The sequence below is a fragment of the Phodopus roborovskii genome, unplaced genomic scaffold (assembly GCF_943737965.1).
Source record: "Phodopus roborovskii unplaced genomic scaffold, PHOROB, whole genome shotgun sequence".
Taxonomy (NCBI): domain Eukaryota; kingdom Metazoa; phylum Chordata; class Mammalia; order Rodentia; family Cricetidae; genus Phodopus; species Phodopus roborovskii.
In genome coordinates, this window is record NW_026126599.1 from 6,760,276 (window position 1) to 6,782,500 (window position 22,225).

A 22,225-nucleotide genomic window follows, 5' to 3' on the forward strand; every position below is an offset into this window, starting at 1 on the left:
GCTTGTCTTTCCTTTCTTTTTTACCCATGTATTTATTTTACAACCCAGTTGCAGCCTCTCCCCCATCCTCCCTTCTCAGTGCCTTGTCCCCCCTCCCATCTTCTTCCATCTCCATCCAGGAAAGGGCAGGTCTTCTATGATTATCAATAAAACATGTCATATCAAGTTGAGTAAGACTAAGCACTTCCCCGTGTATTAAGGCTGGGCAAGGTGACACAGTATGAGTGAGGCCCCAGAAGTGTGTAAGAGCCAGAGATAGCCCCTGCTCCTGCTGTTAGGAAGCCCATAAGAGGACCATCTATCTTGTTTTCCTTCAAGACAGATTTTCACTAAGTAGACCAGGCTGGCCTCAAATTCCCAGAGATCCTCCTGTCTCTTCCCCAAGAGCTGGGATTAAGAGTGTGTACCACCATGCCTGACAAGTTTTTCTTTCATAAAATGTACTTATTTGTTTGTTTATTATTACTGTGTATATACATGATGCTTGTATGCGTGAGCAAGTGAGGGCACCCCTGTGCAAGTCTTAGAGGACAACTTTGTGAACTCAGTTCTCTCCTTCCTTCACACAGGTCGCTGACCTAATTCAAGTTCAGGTCCCTAGCTTTTTCATTCAGCATTTGGTTTCTACTCCAAGGCAGCAATGGAGTAAACATGTTATGCCCACAGGGAAGTAACTGCCTCGCAACACTTCACCTACAAAGTAAGGAGCTTACAGGCAAGAGCAAGTTTAGGATGAAACCCAGGGCTTCCTATGTGCTAGATAACCATTTTACCTTCTGAGCTACAACCCAGTGAGCAATCTACTGAGCCATCTCACTGGCCCCTATCTCGTTTTTTCCTGTCTCCCAAAAGATACAAAACAACTCCCAGGGCACTGATTTGATCCCTGTTTTAAGTCCTCAAATTTTGGACCTGCCAGTTTTGGAGGCTGTGATGGATGGCAGGCCATAGGCTTTATTTATAAACAGACAATTTCCTGCAGGAGGGAGGGGGAAAATGGCATTAGAAACAATTTCCCACATTGCCGGAGGCTACAGCTAGTTCTTTTGTGGCAACAATAGAGTAATACCGGAGCATGTTTTCAAAGGATCGTCCTAACTCCAGGGTTATTTTTGCCAGCACAGCAAGCTCTGTTCATTACCAAGTGCAAAAATGTATCAATTTAGGATCAGAACACAAAGCCCCTGGTGGTTCCAGATTTCAGAGTAGGCACAGGAAGTTGCAGAATGTAAATACAGGGAGCCTGGAGGTAGTGGGGTTTAGGCCATCATTTATGCTGGTCATCAAAACTGGGTAACTACGGTTACAGAGCTCTCTCCACTGTCAGTGGCTATCACAGAACCCACTCGGTAGTGGAGAATTGATAGTTCTCAGACCTTGCAAAGAAAGGCCTCGTCATCAGCTTGTGCTGCCTCATCTGGATACCACAGGATTCATTTCCCCCTTCCCTCCACTGTTTCTTCATTGCTTTGGCCTGGCTCGAGGCCTGTCTACTTCTAATTTTGTCTTGGATGGAAGGCATCAACTACAGGCTGGACAAGTGTGGCTGTCTCGGGGTGACCTAGCTGCACAACAAGCTAACAGTCTACCCACAACCTTCCCGAAAGCCTTTCTTGCCCCCCCCCCCCCGCTTGCACAAACTATGAAGACCCTCAGGCAGCTGAGAATATCAGTAGCAGAGCTTTGGCCTAGTGTTTGTGAGGCCCTAAGTTCAACACCCAGCATTGCAGGAAGAGGAAAAAAAGACATCTCAGGGAAGGGAAGTCCAGCCCTGAAGGCCACACACACAGTCTAACTGCGAACCAACTGGATAGGTATTTCGAGTGTCCATCACCCTTCAACCTGGCCCCAGCGAGGGACTCGGGGATCACGAATCTAGAAGCTGCAGCAGCCCACAGCCCCTCAGGCCTGGGTGCTCCCCAGCTAGGTGGCCCTAAGGCGATGATTTAAAAGGACAGCTCGCCCACCCAAGCGGCAGGCGCCCCTCCCTGCCCCGCAGCCCGCCCAGGCCGCACCCACTTGGGGGCGGTGCACCCAGGCTTAGTCCTCGGTGGGCGGACGCCGCGGCTTTAAGTAGGGGCGGGACTGAGCGCCGAGCAGCAGCGGCGTCGGCGACGAGAGTTCTCAGGCACTCGGGGCCGGATACGAGAGGCCAGCTTGCAGATCTCGGTAAGCACGGGGCTGGCGGGCGGGCGAACGACCCCGGGAGATGCACGCGCGCGTGTACGTGTGTCAGGTGTTGGGGAGAGGTCGGTGCAGTGCGACGGCTTCATAGAGGGGCGGAGAAGGCTGTCCGGGCATGGTCGAGCTCCTTCAGGCCCCACGAGAGCCCTCTGTGGCTGGATCTGCCCCCACTGCAGTGTTTATTTCCCCGCGGTGCCTGGCTGCGCTGGAGCGGACGGCGAGACACATAGCTCTAGCGGCTGCGGGGATTGGCCCTCGACGCTTGCCGTAGCTCAGCGGCCTGTTTGGGGGGCGGTCGCAGAGAGTCCCGGGAAGGACCGGCGACAAAAGGAGGGAACCCAAAGGCCGTTTGCGACGGGAAGGGATTAAGTGAGGAGTCGCGGGGGCTCCGGCGCCCTACCAAAGCCACCCTGGCATCTGCGGGCCTCCACGCAGGCACCTGGCTCTCTGGGCCAGACGCTGAGAGTGAAGGTAGTGGTGGCTGCAGCGCCCCCTGGCGGCCTGGCGGCACGGTGTCAAGCCAGTCGAGCGTCGTGGGCGGGGCGGACCCGACGGAGGACAGCGGACTGTGGGGCCGTTTGCCTTTTCCTTACCTGGGTGGGGACTCTGTGGGCTCGAGGGCATCCAGGCCTGAGCCTGTAGCCTCCCGGAAAGTTCAGAACTCCCTTCCGGAATCCCTAGGCGAAATAGGAGTCTTCCCCTGATGTTAGAGTCTTAGCGCAGGGTCTTAGGCCGGGCCACTGGGTGGCTTGGGTGGGGGGGTGGAAATGCCACATGTAATGAGTGGCATATAAAGAGGGAGTAAGTGTCGCAAAAGTCTGCAGAGATGTTCGATCTATAGCTCAGAGGATAGACAGTCCCTCGGATACCAAAGACCCTGGGTTCCAATTCCCCGGGCTCCCTAAACCTGGGGTGTTGGTTTTCAGGGGTGGGGTGCTGGAGGATCAAGAATCAAGGCCATTCCTACCTCAGCCAGCTCCTCCTGCCCGAGCTACACGACACTGCCTCCACAGCAGAAAAGTTAGATAAAAAGTTTAGGCAGGACTAGGACTTCTCTGTTGTTAAGGCTGTGGCCCTGGGTGTGAGGGCCCTCCAATGTTTGGAGAGGGGACTGTGATATAAAAAAAGGCAAGCATTTATAGCCAAATCACAGTAGCAAGGCTGACTGATAGTATCCTTAGCTTAGGGCTTTCATTTTCTCCTTACAAACAGGGTCTCTGATATTATGTAGGCCTAGCTGTTACGGAACTCTCTGAGTGCTAGGAATAAAGGTGTGCACCCCCACTCAGCCATTCTTATTTGTTTTTAACATTCATTTATTTGTTTGTGTATGTGTGTTGGGCATGCATGTATAGAGGACCTCTGTGCGAGTCAGTACTTCCACTCTGTGGATTACAGGCATAAGCCAGGTCTCCAGGCTTGGCAGCCAGCCCCTTTACATTATGAGCTATGGGCCAACAGCCTCTTTGCAACTCACGGAGTTTAGGTGCTCTTAAAACATTCTTTGGGGACAGTATGATGGGCCCTTTGGTAAAAGTGCTTGCTGCCAAGCCAGATGACCTGAGTTCAATCCCTGAGACCTGCCTGGTGGACAGAAGGAAGGGACTTCCACAAGTTGTCCCCTGACCTCTGCCTGGGCAGTGTTGCACATGCCTCCTTCGACTCCAGTAAGTAAATATAGTAACACAAAGAAGCAGCAGCATTCTCTGAGTGTGTTTTGTGCCTCAGGTATAGATAAAATCCACAGCTTCCTGGACTTGAAGGTAATGATTAGGAAAATGGTTTACTTATTTATTTAATTATTTACAATGTTGGCGATAAAACCCCCAGGACAAGGTCTCTACCACTGTGTGTGTGTATTTTCTTTTGAAACAGGGTCTCATGTAGCCCTGGCTGGCTTGGAAGTCACTATGTATGTAGACCAGGCTGGCCCATCTCCTGAGTTCTGGAATTAAAAGTGTTTCCAACATGCTCAGCTGTTTTTTATATTTTTAAGAGTGGTTGGGGGGGCACATGTTGAAGAATAGCATTTCACGATGAGCCCAAATCATATAGAATTCACACTTCAGCATTCATGAAGCTTTATTGAACACAGCTGTTGTCATTCATTTATACATCTGTGATTCCTTCCTGAATACAGAAGAACTGGGTAACTATAGTAGACATTGCATAGCTACAAAGACTAAATAAAATATTTACTATCTGGCTTAACCCCCCCCCCCAAACATATTTGGAGATAGCATCTCATGTATCCCAGGCTCCTCTCTACCTTTCAAGTGTTGGTATTACAACTTCTGCTTTACAGATTGCTGGGGAGGGGGGTCAGACCTAGGGCTTCATAAACATGCATGCCCTAGACCTAGCTCTCCCTCTATTCTCTACAGCTCTTCATACAAAATGTTTGTCAACTCCTGGCTTGGGGAAAGAAGGATATATAACGGGAGAGAAAACCTTCCATGTTAAAAAACAACATTTAAACAATGGGTTTGGTTAAACTTTATATTGAAACACCATGTTCAAAACAAACAAAAACAACCAACAGAGAACAGTGTTATAATCTGGATTACTGTAAACTCATTTAGGGGAGGGGAAGTGAGATGGCTCAGCAGGTAATGATACCTGGCACAATCCCTGAGTGCAATTCGCTGGACTTTTATGCAGTTCCTCTGACCTCCCCACATCTGTCAAAGCACAGGGGTCTCCCCCCAGAGAATAAATGGATGAAAGTAATTTAAGAAGGAACTCGGTAAAGTCTTTCACAGGTTATAAGCTCGTGTCCTTGAAAGATGCTAATGGACTGTTTCTTTTCACAGGTTGGGTGAACCCATGGATTTGGTACTTTAGTCTTGAGAAAGAAACAAACTCAGAAAGATGGCGTTTGTTGCAACCCAGGGGGCCACGGTGGTTGACCAAACCACTCTGATGAAGAAATATCTTCAGTTTGTGGCAGCTCTCACGGATGTAAATACACGTGAGTCAATCCTTTTTGACCCATTGGAATAAATAACAACCTTAATGCTTGGTTTCCCCCTTTCTACCTGTGGAGAAGCAAAGTGATGAGCAATACTGCTGGAGCCCCAGAGAGGCACAAGTGTGTGTGTGCTGTGCCTGTTTGTGTGTCTGTGTACTTGTCTGTGCATGCACACGTGAGTCTGTGAGGATGGGTGTGTGTGACTGGTGGTAGGGACCTAGCCATGTGCCGTCTTCTAGGCTGTGACAGCCAAACTGATAAGATCTGATTGCTTCTCTTTTCTTAATTCAGTGATTTCTTTTTTTAAGCTTCCTTAAGGCAGTTTTAATGACCTAATGGTTTGTTTTGCCTTTTACAGCCGATGAAACGAAGTTGAAAATGATGCAGGAAGTTAGTGAAAATTTTGAGGTATGAGTTTTTATGCTTTGTTTTTTTTTTTTTTTTTTTTTTAAATTATATTTATTTCATGTCTTTGTATTTGCCTGTACATGTCACAGTGCTCTGCGCTGGTCATAGGGCAGTCTGGGGGACTTCTATCATGTGGGCCTAGGGATTCAACTCTGGCCATTTTGATGGCCCTGCAGTTTTCTGTGTTTGAATATTTTTAAAAAATTTGTCCAGCCCTGTCAGATCATTTTTTTTTATTTGTTTGTTTGTTTTGTTTTTTGTTACTGACTGAGAGGTCACTGATAACAAAGGCTATATTAGCATCGTCCTGTAATTCCAGCAGTGGGAAGCTGGAGCAGGATGATTGGCGGTAATTATTCAGCGCTGGCCTGGGCTATATGTACGGCTCTGTGCCAGCCTGGGCTATAGTGTGAAAGTGCTTGGAAAGAAGTCTCCCCCCAAACATGTACTTACTTTGTGAGAACAACTTGCCTTCTACAGTGTGGGTTCTTCCTTGGGCTTAAAAATAGGTGTCTTCAACCTCTGAGCCATTTGCCAAACCCCATAGAGTCAGTGGAACTGATGGTATTTGAAAACAAGAATTTGAAACTGTTCAGAATATTGCTGACCTTCCTGGTGGCAGTCTCAATGTTGTGTGTGGGAATGTTGGCTTTGTTTTGGTTGCTGTGCTGTGGCACTTTTACTTTTTAAAAAGGGAGCTCTCTTTATATGCTTTCACTTGAATGAATGTTGTGATTCATTAGGCTCCAGTGACTGCTCGTCTGACATGATGGGCTCCCTGACATTTTAGTACTTAAGATGTACCTCTGTTGCTCCCTTATGAGTTTTTTGTATTTGTATGATTTTATATTGACCACAGATCTCCTAGATTCTGTCTGCAATTGGTCTTTGATTTGTTTTTACACTGGAAAAATATTGATTGATCTTAAACACAACAACAAAGATCTTTTGTTTTATGTGTATCTGTATGAATACCCAGGTATGTACACGAGTACCACATGCGTGCAGTGCGTGTGGGGCCACAAGAAGGTGTCAGTCCCTGGAGTTAAAGGTGCTTCTGAGAAGCTGTGTAGGTGTAAGAAAGTCAGTCCAGGTCCCCTGCAAGAATAGTAAGCTCTCACTGAGTAACCCAAACACTCTGAGGCAGGCAGGTGAATCTCTGTGAGTTCGAGGCTTGCCTGGTCTAGAGTTCCAAGACAGCCAAGGCTTGTTACACAGAGAAACCCTGTCTCAAAAAAAAAAAAAAAAAAAAAAAAAAGTTCTCTTTCAGGACTGAGCCATTCATCTCTCCTGCTCTCTCTTGATCTATCTTTAAGGATACTACCATCTCCAAACTTTTTTATTTTCAGTGTATTTTTTTTCTATGTTTTTAAAGACACTTTACCTTTAGTTCTAGGTTTTCCATTGTGTTCTTTAGATTTCATTTCTCTTCCTGTTACCCATTTATCTGTTTGCACATTGTCTTTTTCTTTTGGTTTCACTTTTTGAACAACCAGGCATTTAATGACGGGGATACATTCTGAGAATTGTGTCACTTGGCAGTTTTGTTATTTGAGCATCACTGAGTATACTTATGGACATAGATGGGATAGGTCAGTTGGTCATCATAGCCTCTTAAAACAATTACCATCATATCTGTGGGCATGTGCGAGTATAGGCATAGACATGCATGCCACGGCATGTGTAGAGGCTAGAGGACAACTTGAAGGGTTGTGTGTGGTTACTATGTGGTTCCCTGGAAGGTGCTGTTCAGTGGCTGGCACCTTTACCTGCTGAGCTGTCTCACCAGCCTGCCCTTTAGTATGATCAAAATGTAGCAAACACAAAATACATGGCAAACTGTTTGACAGTGGCATGTAAACATTCAAATGACAACAAGCCTGGTGTTGCCTGTTTTCATGAAACTCTGTCTCAAAAAATAGAAAAAGTCTGTAGCCAATTGAGCAGACCCAGTTCCTTCCCTGGTGGGGACATGGAGTATAAGGCTTGCAAACAGCCACCTCCTTAGGAGTGTAGGCAGCCTGTTGCTTATGGGCTGCCCTGAGGGACTTTCAAGGCAATTTTCCTGCAGATATTCATGCCTCTAGTTTCAGTGCCACCTTGGCTCCAGGAAGATACGCAGAGTGCCTTGGGGAAGTCCCAAGGCACAATGGCCAGAGTTCATGCTGGTCAGGGTATTATGTCCATCTGCCCCAAACTGAAAAATAAGGAACATGTGAGTGAGGACTTGTGTAGAATCAAGCTTTAGTTCCCTGACCAACAGAAGACCCATACCTCAATGAAGTGGGCCTTCACCGTGCTTAATGCAGGTGAACCTCAAGATACAGTGGCTTGTCCCAGAGCTGTTGGCTCAGATAGATCCACAGTTGTTGCCTGGACAAATGGCAGGGTCTGCATTTCTGAGGGATTCCACTGTCCACACCCCACCAAATCGTGTAGTAATGAATCTCTCATCCAGTGTGTCTTTAAAAAGAAAAGCAGCTAAAAAAGCATAGTGGAGTTAATACAGAAACCACAGTGCAGTTGTTTGCCCTTGAGCTTTAAATACTGCATATAATTGCATGTGCTGTACTTTTCTCTCAGAGACTTGTTGACATCCCATCCCACAAAGATGCATGCTTGCCCTTGATGCCCTGATGCCTGTGACACCACTAGGTGACAGATAGGACTTTTTAGGGCTCCTTTAGGATTTTACAGGACCACTGTTGCCTGTGGTCCATCAATATGTGGTGTGTATTGACTTTATAATGGCTGCTTTAAAAGTCTTGTCTTTTTTGACAGTGTCTCATTTTGTATCCCTGGCTGGTATGTAACTTAATATATAGAGGGGGCTGGCCTGAAAGTCAGAGATCTGCTTGCCTCTGCCTCTTCTGTCCCGGGATTAAAGGGTTTTACTACTATTTGTGGCTAATACATTAGTGTTTTAAACAGATAATTTATTTTATGTGTATGAGTGTTTATTTAAGTGAAGACCTAAATGATACGCCCCTTCCCCATCCCCAAGACAGTGCCTGGCTTTGTAGCAAAGAATAGCCTCTTAACTCCTGGTCCTCCTGCCTCATTTTTGTGCTAGGTTACAGATATTTTCTTGAAGCAGCCATTTGATGGACACTTCCATTGCTCCAATTTCTTGACTCTTATGAATTGTGCTGTGGTGAATATGGGAAGAATGCCAGCAACTGTGGGTGTGGTACTGGGAATTGAACCTAGAAACTCAGGCCTCTGCTAGGCATATGCTCCGCCATTGAGTTGTATGTCTAACTTGGCATGTTCAGTGTGTGTGTGTGCGCGCTCGCGCATGTGTGTGTGTCTCTTTGTACCACACGTCCGTGGAGTGCAGAAGAGGATGTTGAATTCCTTCAAGCTGGAGTTACCATCAGTTGTGATCGACCTGCTGTGGATGCTGGGAACCAAACTCAGGTCCCATAGGAAGAGAATGGCAGAAGGAAACTTAACTTGGGAGCCATCTCTGCTACCTCTACCATATCCAGTTTTAACACTAAGTTTGGGTACTTAATTCTCTTTGTTACATTTCAGATCTTCATTTATTTTAACATGATGTTATCTCAGAAGCATCTGAAAGCATTGGAAATTATTGTCAGGTCTGGAAGTGATTTGGTATTATAGTGGTTAATAGTGTTTACAGCTCTTGCTGAGGACCTGGGTTGGGTTCCAGCTCACAGTGGCTTGTAACTCCAATTCCAAGGGATCCATTTACTTCTTGGGGCCTCCTTGGAAACTTGAGTGCATGTGGTGCACATAAAAACTAATGTGGGTGTAAGGATACATTTTTAAAAGAAAAACACTTTGTTTTCTTTTGGCATTGTTATGTGCATTTAAAATGAAAATAAGCATATAACTTACTATGTCTTTCCTTTTTAATTGCCACCTAGAATGTCACATCATCTCCTCAATATTCTACATTCCTGGAACATATCATCCCTCGATTTCTTACATTTCTTCAAGATGGAGAAGTCCAGTTTCTTCAGGAGAAGCCAGCCCAGGTATCTGTTCATAGTAGCAAGGAAAGAAAAATGGGCTCCCAGGAATAGGGGTGGAGTTGAGTGTCAGGGAGCCCTCAAATTCGTTACTTTGTGTTCTCTTCTGCATTCTCTTTTCTCCTTCAAGGTTTTTTGTTGGTTTGTTTGTTTTTCCAGTTAAGATTGAAAAAAATATGTATGGGTATATATTTATATATCACAAGCATGTCTGGTGCCTATGGAAGCCAGAAGAGGGAAGCATTCCCTAGAACTGGAGTTACAGATGGTTGTGAGCCACTGTTTGTGTCCTGGGAATAGAACCCAGTTCCTCTGGAAGAGTAGCTAGTGTTCTTAGCCATTAAACAATCTCTAGCCCAAAAGATATATTTTATTATTAATTATGTGTCTGTGTGCATGAGCACACATGATTTCAGGGTCCCCTGGAAGTCAGAAGTGGGCACTGGGTCCTTTGGAGCTGGAGTTACAGGAGGTTGTGAGTCACCTGACAGGTGCTGGGACTAAACTCCTGTCCTCCGCAAGGGTAGAAAGCTCTCTTAACTATTGAGTCATCTCTCCAGTCCCTTCTCTGTCCTCTTAAGAGTCTGTTTGTTCTTGGGTTTCATTCTACTCTATTCTCGAAGTTGTGTCTTGTGCTGGGAGTACTGGTGAGGTTGTAAAAAGCACAATGGAGTTTGTTATGTAACCTGGTTCTGGAGATACTGAAGATGATCTGTACACATACTGTGGGTTACATGTGCATAATTTGCAGGTCTCTTTCTAAGGCCAAATTCCTCTTAGATGGTGATTGCTGGTACTGACTGCAGCCCGCCATGGGATGTGTGTGTAAGGTTAAACAGTGAGCTTGGGACGTCCCATGTTTTAACATTTGTGTTTTCTTGTCAGCAACTGCGGAAGCTAGTACTTGAAATACTTCACAGGATACCGACCAATGAGCATCTTCGTCCTCATACGAAAAATGTTCTGTCTGTGATGTTTCGATTTTTAGAGGTAACCTTTGAGAATAATATGTATTTCCATAGCCATGTTTAAAACATTTCATGGTTTTTCTTACGATAAATGCAGTAGTAGTTGTCTGTGCCTCACTAAAGATCTGATTAAATGAGTGACATTTTTCTTAATGTCTCTTTTCCTCCCACTATGTCCAAGACAGACTACTTAAAGATTTTTGTCCCCCCCCCCTTTTTTTTTTTTTTTTTTTTTTTGTATTTCGAGACAAGGTTTCTCTGTATTGCTAAAGATCTGCCTGCCTCTGTCTCCTGAGTGCTGGGACTAAAGTCTCACAATGTAGCCCAGGCAGACCTGGAACTCCCTATATAGACCAGGCTGGCCTTAAACTCAGAGATTCAGCGGCCTCTGCTTCCTGAAAGTGTGTGCCAGCAGACCTGCCCACTTTTCTTTTTGAGACAAGGTCTTAACTGTGTAACCCTGGCCTGCCTGGAAGTTGCCAAGTAGACCAGGTTGGCCTGCCTCTGTCTCCCAGGTGGTTGGGATTAAAGGCATGCACCACCATGTTCAGAAAGACCCTGGATTCCTAGGTGAATGTGTTTATCTTTTTGCTTTCTCCTGTCTTGTTGACATTTAGAATCCCATTGTGCCTTGGGCCCTTGAGAAGAGAAAGCTTTCTTAGGAGACAGTCTTGGGTTTTTATCTCAGCTCTGCCATTCATAGCTGACCACACTGGCCAGATTTTGTAAGATCTCTGAGGCTCCCTGGCCTGGAGGGTAGAAAGTGGCTGGTCCCTCCCTCACAGAACATAGCATTGCCTTGAATTTAGCACCTGGTCCAGTCCATAGTGGGTACTCAGGAGCTGATTGTTCTTTCTTTGTCTTTTGGCAACATGGGTTGAGCACACTTCACCCCAAGTACTTGGGAATAGGAGTGTTGGGGATTTTATTTTCTTTTTTGAGTTTTGGAATATTTGCATATACATAACAGGATAATTTTGGAATACAGTCTGAGCCTGAATGTGAAGTTTGTTAAAATATCTTTGGCACATATCATTGGCCTCTTCTGCAGATAGCTTCAAGGTAATTTTATGAAATATTTTTTACAGCATAGATTTTCCTAGTTGTGTTATCTTGTCAGGGGCTCCAAAAATTTAGGATTTCAGAGCAGTTCAGATTTTGGGTTTTTGGATCAGCAATGTGCAACCTATATTTCCAAACAGTGAGCCACTTTTTGTTTTAGGCAGGATGTCATTTAGCCACTAAAGCATCAATTCAGGTTTGTGGTGGTGTATCCCTATAATTCCAACACTTGGGAGAGAGAAGCAGACCGCTCTCAGGGAGTTTGAGGCTAGACTGGTCTACATTTGAGTTCCAAGCCAGCCAGAAGTACACAGTGAGACTCTGTTTCAAACAAAACAACATTAATTCAGGACTGGGGATGTAGTTGAGTTGGTAGAGTGCTTGCTACATAAACCAGGCTAGGTGAAACACACCTGTTATTCCAGCATCCAGGAGTTCAAGGTCACTTTTAGACATTAGTGAGTCATGCCAGACCTAGGGTACATGAAACCCTAGATCAAAAGGGTGGAAGAGGCAATAATTCATGGCATGACTTTTCTCTGTGTCATACACGCTGGGTCACCTGTCTCAGTGTTACTTTAACATGTTAGAATGTTGTTCAGATGGTCCACAAAGACCATGGTTCTTTCTGTCTAGGACTTCTGTATCTGATTTGTTGAGTTTTTCTGCAAATCAAATGCAATATGATTGACTCAGGAAGAGATTCATGGAGAAAATGCCTAGACTGTTTTTGTTTTTTGAGACAGGGTCTCACAGCCTGGAACTCACTCTGTAGATCAGTCTAGCCCTAAACTGAAAGTACTCTGCCTGCCTCTGTCTTCCAAGTACTGGTATTAAAAGTGTCACTGTGCCCATCAACAATTTGTCTTAATCTTGAGATTAAAATGTCTTCAGAAATATAACTTGATTTTTGTTGTTGTTGTTTAAAGACTGAAAATGAAGAAAATGTTCTTATTTGTCTAAGAATAATTATTGAGCTGCACAAACAGTTCAGGCCACCAATCACGCAAGAAGTAAGTTATTATATTTATTTGTTTATTTCTCTTTGTGTGTGTGTATACATATGTGATATGGCATGTGCTTGGTATTCAGAGGTCAACTTGGGGTAGTTGGTTCTCTCCTTGTATTACATGGGTCCCAGAAATCAAATTCAGATTGTTAGGCTTGGTTTACCTTCTGAGCCACCCTGCTGCCCCTTACCCTTACATGAGTTGACTGGCCCTTAATCTTGTTTGAGCTGACTGAACAAGTACTGTGTAGAAAATAGAGCCTTTGTTGGGAGAAATTCTGTATCCCCTACTTTTCCCTGCCTCCTTCCTGTCTTATGCAGAGTTATAGGAGGGCATTTTCGTGAAGTACATAGCACACTTTGATCATATTCCTGCTCCATACTCCGCTATCCTCCCTCTTTTTAGAGCTGTCTTTATGATTTCTGTTTGCATGAGTGTACAAATATCTTCCTGGATTTTCTTGGTAGTTGGAGTGCAGTAAGTGACCAGGGTGGTCAGCTCAAACCCCTGTGTGATGGACTGGAAGTTACAGCCATTTTCTTTTGGGTAAAGATTAAGGAGATTTCTGAAGTCAGAGCTTGGTTTGCATCTCAGCTTGGTATCGAAGTAGCAGAGCAATGCTGGGTGATCTGTAGCTTTTGGGAGCCAAGTTCTTTGCCCTGTAATTGACATGTGTGCAGGTGTCCATGGAGGACAGAAGAGGATGTCGTTAATAAGCCACCCGGTGTGGGTGCTGGGAACTGAACTTGTGTTCTTTTAGAGCAGAAACTCCTGTGGACCCCTGAGCCACCTCTCCAGCCTTGATTTTCTTTTTATGATGTTTTAAATCTTTTCAATTCCCCCCCCCCTTTTTTTTTTTTGAAATGGGGTTTTCTTGTGTAGCTCTGACTGTCCTGGAATTCTGTAGACCAAGCTGGCCTCAAGCACAGAGATCCTCCCGCTTGTGCCTCCTGAGTGCTGGGATTAAAGATGCGTGCTACTATTGCCCAGTTCAAATTTTCTTTTTAATGGCTGTTGCCAAACAGTCTTTGTTTATGTATGGGTCAGGTAATGTCATTACCTAGGTTTGCAGAAGCAGGGTTACTGAGTCAGAGAACAGTTCCAGCACTTCACGTGTGTTCTAGGCTGGTTCTCAGAAGCCTGACTGGTTTGATTCCCCTGATGGTATAAGAGTCTCTACTTTTACACCAACTCAAACGTGTTTATTAACTTTATTTCTAAAATATGTATGTGCCTTCTTGGTGGATGTGTATCGTGTGTATGGTTGCCATCTGAGATCAGAAAAAGGTGCTGGATCTCCCAGAACTGGAGTTAGAGTAGGCAGCTGTGAGCTGCCAGATAACATGGATGCTGGGAATCCAGTCTGGTTCCTCTGTGAGAGCAGCCAACCTTCAGTTCACTGTTTTCCGAAGAGTATATACCTTTCCTTAACTTTCATCTTTTGGCTATTTCTGAGATAGAAAATTGGTTTCTGTTCATCAGTGTCTTTTGGTCTCATTTTTCTTCCTCTTTCCTTTCTTTTTTTTTTTTTTTTTTTTTTTTTTGTTTGTTTGTTTGTGTACCCATTTGTATCTTGCCTGGTAGTTCCTTACCTTTTAGTATCATTTAAAAAAAAAAAAACAAAACAGTTTTTGGGGTGGGGGGGTGGCTAGTGTGCCTAAGCACATGTGTGGAGGTCAGAGGACATCTCAGGTTTGTCTTCAGGGGTCAGCAAGGTGTGGGGCTTGAGTAGTAATAAGCACCTGTGCCCCCTGAGGCAGCACTGGCCCTGTCAGTATGTTCCTAAAATGAAGTGTTCTGTTTTTTTGTTGGTTTTGTTTTTTAGATTCATCACTTTTTGGATTTTGTGAAGCAGATTTATAAGGAGCTTCCAAAAGTGGTGGTATGTTTCTCTGAAAGTCTGAATTCCTTTATTTACCACCTGTCCCAAAGGGAATTTGTGGAGTGGTTTAGTTGAAGAAGTGACTGAGATGGGGTTTCTGGGGAATACTAAACACCACAAGACACACTGTTTACCATTACTGTGTTCTTTTTGTGTAGAACCGCTACTTTGAGAATCCTCAGGGGATCCCTGAGAACACAGTGCCTCCCCCAGAAATGGTTGGTATGATTACAACAATTGCTGTGAAGGTCAACCCAGAACGGGAAGACAGTGAGACCCGTACGGTGGGTATCCCTCCCTTCCTGCTGATGGCTTTGTCTCCTTTTTGTGTTCTCTCTCCAAATCCATGGCTTCTCTATTTGGTAGAGGGGAAGATGAGGTCTCAGACCATTTGGTTTTCTCTTTTCTCTTTCCTTTACCTGGAGGCATAAGCCTAGGCCTATCATGTATCTTGGAGGTGGTAAGGTGAACCCTTGGGCACCAGTGATATTTGCCTCTAAAGACCAGCCCACCAGAGAAAACAGGGGTCTTCTGCTGCCAAAAGCAGCAGTCGAGGCCTGGGGACTGAGAGGCTCTGATCTGCTAGAAGTCCTTTGAAGCTGTAGGTAAAATTGAAGCTCCCTGGGCCAGAGAGGACCTGGATGGATGGTGTCCTACTCTGGTGTCCTGACTCTGTAAAAGCTGGTGAACCTTCCCCTCAACCTTGTTTTTCCTGTTTTTATCTGCAAATCTGTCTTAGGCTCTGCCGAGGTAATTTGAATGTTGTCTGTCACGTAGGAGACATGTGGTGACCTTTTGCTGTGACTCACTTTTGGGGCTAAGTTAAGAATGTTTTACTGGGGCTAGGGGAATGTGTCTGTTGGAAGAATGCTTGCCTGCCCACATGCAGGAAGGCCCGGGGCTCTGCCTTCAGCATTGGGTCAACAGAGCATGTTGGTGCATGCCTGTAATCCTAGCACTAGGGAGGTATGGGATCAGTTGAAGGCTCTCCTCAGTTGCATATCAAGTTGGATGCCAGCTTGAGCTACAAGTGACAGCCTAAAGGAAGGCATTTTAGCATTTGTACTTGTACTGAGACAAGGCTTCAACTTGTGCTAAGAACCAAACTGAATTTTAAGCAAAGCTCAGTCCATTGCTTGCAGGTAGTGTGTGTCTGCCCTTCTTCATGTTTTAAGATCCTTAGTAAGCTTGTTGAGCTCTCTCCTAGATTTACTATAAACATTTTTTCTGCATATAAATATTAATTAAAACCTGTAGGCTAAATTGGACTCTTGAAGTTTTTCTTGTTCTTTTAAGTCAGGTAGTGGCTTAAAAAGCTGGGTGTATTTCTGGGCTGGGTGGCATACACTTTTACTACTGGCTCTTGGAAAGGCAGAGGTAGGTGGATCTCTGTGAGTTTGAGGCCAGCCTTGTCTACATTATGAGGCCCTGTCCCAATAAACAAACAAACAATGTGGTGGCACATGACTGAGGCAGGAGGATTGCTGTGAATTATAATTTCACCTTGGCTAAGTAGTGAATTCAAGGTCAGCCTGGGTTACACAGTGAGACTCTTTGAAAAATCAGACAGCTAGGCCTGGTGTTGCATGTTCACAATCCCAGCATTTAGGGTGCAGAGGCAGGAAGCAGGAGGGTCATTTTAAGTTTGAGGTCTGCCAAAAACATGTAAGGGGACCTTGTCTGTAAGCCAGGCTTCCTACCCTCACAGAAATACCCACGACCCCCAGATTCCTTAGGTGATTTGAGTCTGTTTGGATTTACCCCCACCCCCACAAGATTTTGCCTTCTGTGAAGTAACAGTCCCGTGTACTTAGTTTGGATCCTCCACAGATACTTGCCAGAATGTTTCAGTGTCTCTGTTCATTGTGGTCCTTAGTGGGACTGGCTGGACTTGTAGGTGCCACAGAACTGATGCTTGCCTCTCCTCTCTGCATCTTACAGCATTCTATCATCCCTCGAGGGTCACTTTCACTGAAAGTCCTGGCTGAGCTGCCCATCATTGTTGTACTAATGTACCAGGTACGTGTACCCCTTAATCATTTTTATTTTTTCTTGTGAAAGTTCACATCTAATTTCCTCTAGCGAATAAGCCCAGATGCTCATGGATGTCTCTGGTGTGCCGGATCATTCTGTGGTAGGTGAATGTGAAAGCACTGAACTCTGCTGTTCCCTACAGCTGTACAAACTGAACATCCACAATGTCGTTGCTGAGTTTGTGCCCTTGATTATGAATACCATCGCGATCCAGGTCTCTGCACAAGCCAGGTAAGTGTTCCTCAGGCTGAGATGGAGCTGACAACACACGGCTTTTTCCAACTAGTGATTGCCGTTGCCCTCCCTCTTGAGATGTAAGAATTATGAGTGTTACAGTGTGCTTAAACAAAATGTACTTTGACTTATTTTAAACTCCTATTGAAGTAGTGGTGGCCACCAGTGTTCCAGCTCCTTTTGTGTCTGGATGTGATGTGCACATAGTCATGCTGTGCTCCAGAGATCAGGACAACTTGGAGAAGTCAGCTCTCTCCTTCCACCTGTGAACCCCAGGGACTGAGCTCAGGGTGACAGTCTTGGCAGCAGGTGCCTTTAGCTGCTGAGCCGTGGCATGGGCCTCTTAGCTGAAAACATGCTCCAGTAGGTTGTTTTCTCTCCTCTTAGAATTTCCCCAATGTCCCCAGGCATTGCTTGTTCTGGCTGTTCTTTGAAGAAACTGGCAGCATGCTTGATTTCTAGGGGGAGCAGGCCCACTGGGTCCACCCTTGTCTTAAACCACATAGCATTCCTTAAGGACACCCTCTCTTGACATGTAGTCCCTCTGGCTGTCTGTGAGGGACCTGAGGAGCATCTGAGGAGTGACCCTCTCCAGCCACTCCCAGAGCTTGTGTTAAGCACACCTGAGGAATACAGGTCATGCAGCATGGGTGACAGGGAATCCACATTAGGAATAGTGTGGTATGGTTTGATTTGGGCCTTTTTTGTTTGTTTGGTTTTGGGATTTGGGTTTTGGCTTTTTGAGATAGGATTTCTCTGTGTATCTTTGGAGTCTGTCCTAGAACTTGCTTTGTAGACCAGGGTAGCCTCGAACTCACATAGATCTGCCTGCCTTTGCCTCCCAAGTTCTGGGATGAAAGGTGTGCACCTTTTAGAACTGTTATGTGATTTTCATTTAATTTTAAAAAATTATGTGTATATGTGCATACCTATGCATGGTTATGTGCACATGAATTGAGTGCCTGTGGAGGCCAGAAGAGAGCATCAGATTCCCCTGGAGCTATATAGTTTCTGGAGGTTATGAACTGTCCAACCTGGATGCCTGGAATCCTGGTTTCTCTGTAAACAGCAAGTGCTCTTAATCACTGAGTTGTTTCTCCAGTCCCTCTCATGTGATTTGAAACTGCATAAAAGTGATGTATTCATTGCAGTAGTACTTTTGGTCTGTATGGAAATGAGGGAACCTCATGGCTTAGCAATTGCTGTGTTTAATTCCAAGTCACCTGAAGGACTGACTTTGGACTTGTGTTTATTTCCTGCCTAGGCAACATAAGCTTTACAACAAGGAGCTGTATGCTGACTTCATTGCTGCTCAGATCAAAACGTTGTCATTTTTAGCCTATATCATCAGAATTTACCAAGTAAGTTCCTGAACTTGGTTTGCTTTTTTCTTCATGTGTATATGTGTGCTATGAGTAAGTGTCTATTTGTGAGTATGTGATATTTGTGTGTTTATAAATGAATGCACATATGTACAAGTATGTATAGGTGTAGGGTTTGGTGTAGGGATCTTCCTAGATTACTCTCCTCCTTTAATGCTGCCCTGCCCACCCAGAGTTTATGTAGTTTCTGGCCACCTGGCCTCTGATTCCCTTGCATGGCAAACACTTAGCCACTGAGTTATCACCCTACGCTGGTTTTGCTATATTTTACATGCAGTAAAATTCATTTTTCTGTGCATGTGTCCTTGAGTTGACCATTGTTCCCCGTCAATCCATTAGCATACAGGTTTCTGTCCCCCTAAGGTTTCATGGCCAATTGGAGTTCAGTGGCCTCACCAGTTCCTGGGAAACTCTGTGTGTGTGTGTGTGTGTGTGTGTGTGTGTGTGTGTGTGTGTGTGTGTGTGTGTGTGTGTGTCTGTCTGTCTGTGTGTGTCTGTCTGTGTGTGTGTGTCTGTCTGTCTGTCTGTCTGTCTGTCTGTCTGTCTGTCTCCTCTGTGGGGTTCTGGACCAGGCTTGTGTGGGAGTGCTGTTACCTCCTGAGCCACCTTATTGCCCCAACTCCATCTTTTTCTTTCTTGAGATGTGGTCTCACTACACAGCCTGGTTGCCATGGTTTGCTGTGTTAACAGGCTGATCTGCTTCTGCCTCTCAAGAGCTGGAATTTTAGGCTTTTAACCTCAGATCTGGCTTACTTAAGCTATATAGTTTTTTTTGTTTTTTGTTTTTTTGTTTTTTTGTGTTTTTTTTTTTTTTTTTTTTTTTTTTTTTTTTTGTTTGGATTTGGTTGTGGTTTTTCAAGACAGGGTTTTCCTATATAGCCTTGGTTCTCCTGGAACGCTCTCTTAGACCAGGTTGTCCTCAGATTCACAGAGATGCACCTGCCTCTGCCTCCTGAGTGCTGGGATTAAAGGCATGTGCCACCACCACCACCCAGCAAGCTATGTAAATTTTAAACAAAATTTTGGTGTAGGCAGTCAACAATTGTTCTAAAGTATGGAGTAAATGTAATTCTGATTTCTTGGAATGGAATTATGTTTTATTTCTCAGGCTTTTGGAGACAGGGTTTAACAATTGTTTTAAAAATCACTTTAGATTACATTCTCACTGTGTAGTTCAGGCTAGTCTTCAACCCATGGTCTTTAATCTCCAGAGTGCTGGATTGTGGCCGTTTACCACCACGACCAGATAGTGGAGGTTTTTGTCCCTTGGTGTTTGAGTCAGGAAGAGACTGTTAGAGCGCCTTCCAATCAACACAGTCTCTTGTCACTCAGCTCATGTGGGGGATGACTAAGAGGACTGATTGAGTCAGGCATTGGTAGGTCACACCTTTAATCTCAGCACTCAGGAGGCAGAGGCGGGGCGATGTTTGAGTTTGAGGCAAGCCTGGTCTGCGGAGCTGGTTCCAGGACAGCTGCCAGGGCCACACAGAGAAACCTTATAAAAGAGGACTGGTTGGTTTTTGAGCCTATGTCTTATTATATAGCTTTGACTGGCCTGGAACTTGTTAGGTAGACAAGGGTGGTCACACAGAGATCTGCCTACATCTGCCTCCTGAGTGTTGGAATTAAGGTGTGTGCTACCATGTCTGACATTTACTAATTTAAAAAGATGTGCCTGTGTGCTTGTGCCTGCCTGTGGAGGGCAGAAGAGGGCATTGGATCCTCTGGATCTGGAATTACAGTGGTAGTGAGCTACCTGTCATGGGTGCTAGAAACTGAATGGGGGTCCTCTGGAAGAGCAACCAGTGCCCTTAACCACCAAGCCATTGCTCTTATAACAAGCTTTAGCATTATTTTCTCTCTAATGAGGGAATGATATATATTCACTGTTGAAATTTGTAAAACAATAGAGCATTACAAATGCTGCATACACACTTATACCACATGGAAGGCCATTTGTCCATGTTGTCATGGACATTGCCTGCATGACTCTGTGTGAGCACACGTATACACCAAATCTTTTGGGTGGTACTTGCTTAGTAGGCCTAACATTTCTTGATAGGACTTGGGTGTCTGCTTCCTCCTACACAAGTATGACTGTTGTCTTCCTTGCTGTGACAGGAGCTAGTGACCAAGTACTCTCAGCAGATGGTGAAAGGCATGCTACAGTTGCTTTCCAATTGCCCAGCAGAGACTGCACACCTCAGGAAGGAGCTCCTCATTGCTGCCAAGCATATCCTCACCACGGAGCTGAGAAACCGTAAGGCTAGCTTTTCTTTGAAGGCCTGTTTTTCCTATGCCATCTTTGGGGCAAGGCCTGGTGACTTCCTGGAGGCCCTACAAGATCTTGGCATGTCTATTCTTTCTTTATTGCTGCCTTGGGGCTATTTGCATTTCTTTAATTTTTTTGTTTGTTTACTTTTATATACATGGATGTATGGGTGTTTTAACTCGAATCTATGTAGGTCTGTGTGTTGCATTGTGTGCCTGTTATCTGTAGAGACCAGAAGAGGGCATCAGATTCTGAGATTGGAGTAAATTGTGATTTGCCATGTAGTGCTGGCCAACTTCTATGTTGTTTTTTGTTTTTCTTTTTCTTTTTTCTTTGAGACAGGGTTTTTCTCTGTGTGTATCTCTGGCTGTGCTGGAACTCACTCTGTGGACCAGGCTGGCCTCAAACTGAGAGATCCGCTTGCCTCTGCCTCCCAAATCCTGGCATTAAAGGTGTGCGCCACCATGCCCATTTGCCCTCCTTTTTAAAGATTTATTTTACTAATGGTCTGTGCGTGTTGGGGTGAGGAGTTGTCTACATGAGTGCAGGTGCCTGCAGGAGGCCAGAGGCATGAAATGCACTTGCTTTTAGAACTGAGCTGGTGGTTGTGTCAGTCTTGTTCCAGAACCCAGATGTCCAGTGTGGTGTGGTTGTCGGCCATAGTTGATCCAGTCCTCCTCTGGTTGTGAGCTTAGCCTTTAACACTGAGCCATCTTTCCAGCCTGTGTTGGTCACTTCTCTAACAACAAACATTTCCTGACTGTCTTTGTGGGGCAGGTGGTCTGTGTGGCCCAGTTGAACCAACATCCTACTTTTCGGTGCCTTTCTGGTCTTTTCTATGCCCTTTTTTCTTCACCTAGCAGGCCACGGGCTGACTACTATGGAAGGTTTGTGAAATCCTTAATATTTTCATGTGTTTCCTAGAGTTCATCCCCTGCATGGACAAGCTGTTTGATGAATCCATCCTGATTGGCTCTGGATACACGGCACGGGAGACACTTAGGTACAGAATTGTTAGACCCAGGAAGCAGGCCTGGTTGGCATGATGGCCAAGGACGGGGTTACCTGTACATTGGGAGGCCGCTAAGGCAGGCTCCTGGGCCCTACTCACTTATTGGATTTAGAATGGCAGCAGATTTGGAAGTGAGGAAGTGCTTAGGTTGTTTAAAAAAGAAAAAGTCATCTTTAAACATTTTTGGAATGTATTTGTATGTATGTGCTCATTCACTTGTGCCAAGGTCAGTGAACAGCATGTATGATTTAATTAATAACCCAGGAAATACTATGTATGTGCATACAGTGGTCATAATATAGAAAGCATTAACCTATTAACTAGTTGAAACAGTCTCACTATGTAGCCATGGCTGGCCTGCAACTCACAGAGATACACCTGCCTCCGCCTCCTGAGTTCTGGGATTAAAGATGTGTGCCATCATGCCTGGCACGTTGCTGGGAATAAAGGTGTGCACCGTTAGTGATTGAACAGCAAACCCCACTCGGTACACCAAGTTGGTGATCATTTGTGCTCCTGTTGTGTAGCTACCAGTACCTGTTAGCTATTTTCTGGTTGGTCATTATTGCTGACATTATCTAGAGCAGTAGTTCTCACCCCAAAGGGTTTGTGACCCACAGGTTGAGAACTACTGCCTTAAAGAGAATATTTATCCTTGCCAAGAAGCCGTCAACTGTCAGTAGCTGATCTAGAGAGTTACCTGACAAGAGGGAACCTAGATGAAGAATTCCTCCTGCCAGATTGGCACGTGTCTATGGAGCATATTCTTGGTTGCTGGTTAATAGGAGAGCCCAGTCCACTGTGGGTG

General features: G+C 45.0%; 1 protein-coding gene and 2 non-coding genes across 14 annotated transcripts in view; all 3 read left to right on the forward strand.

Moving 5' to 3' along the window:
• Nucleotides 1–2,017: 2,017 nt before the first annotated feature.
• Nucleotides 2,018–22,225, forward strand: part of Trrap (transformation/transcription domain associated protein) — a 95,217-nt gene continuing 75,009 nt past the window's right edge. For 9 of the 12 annotated variants that reach the window (XM_051205433.1, XM_051205439.1, XM_051205437.1 and 6 more), the window contains exons 1-13: nucleotides 2,018–2,169; nucleotides 4,998–5,155; nucleotides 5,514–5,563; nucleotides 9,457–9,567; nucleotides 10,447–10,551; nucleotides 12,521–12,604; nucleotides 14,427–14,483; nucleotides 14,642–14,767; nucleotides 16,425–16,502; nucleotides 16,660–16,748; nucleotides 18,016–18,112; nucleotides 20,255–20,393; nucleotides 21,330–21,408. In XM_051205433.1, the coding sequence (XP_051061390.1) occupies nucleotides 5,056–5,155; nucleotides 5,514–5,563; nucleotides 9,457–9,567; nucleotides 10,447–10,551; nucleotides 12,521–12,604; nucleotides 14,427–14,483; nucleotides 14,642–14,767; nucleotides 16,425–16,502; nucleotides 16,660–16,748; nucleotides 18,016–18,112; nucleotides 20,255–20,393; nucleotides 21,330–21,408 (1,115 nt within the window). In that variant the 5' untranslated portion in view covers nucleotides 2,018–2,169; nucleotides 4,998–5,055. Of the gene's footprint in view, nucleotides 2,170–2,477; nucleotides 2,656–4,997; nucleotides 5,156–5,513; nucleotides 5,564–9,456; nucleotides 9,568–10,446; nucleotides 10,552–12,520; nucleotides 12,605–14,426; nucleotides 14,484–14,641; nucleotides 14,768–16,424; nucleotides 16,503–16,659; nucleotides 16,749–18,015; nucleotides 18,113–20,254; nucleotides 20,394–21,329; nucleotides 21,409–22,225 lie in introns of those variants that run through there. The other 3 variants (XM_051205442.1, XM_051205444.1, XM_051205434.1) reach the window with 2 other exon arrangements.
• On the forward strand, nucleotides 5,227–5,430 carry LOC127237360 (small nucleolar RNA ZL1). The gene has a single exon (XR_007835841.1). It is a non-coding gene; the product is annotated as a small nucleolar RNA ZL1 (small nucleolar RNA).
• On the forward strand, nucleotides 7,493–7,625 carry LOC127237355 (small nucleolar RNA SNORA70). The gene has a single exon (XR_007835837.1). It is a non-coding gene; the product is annotated as a small nucleolar RNA SNORA70 (small nucleolar RNA).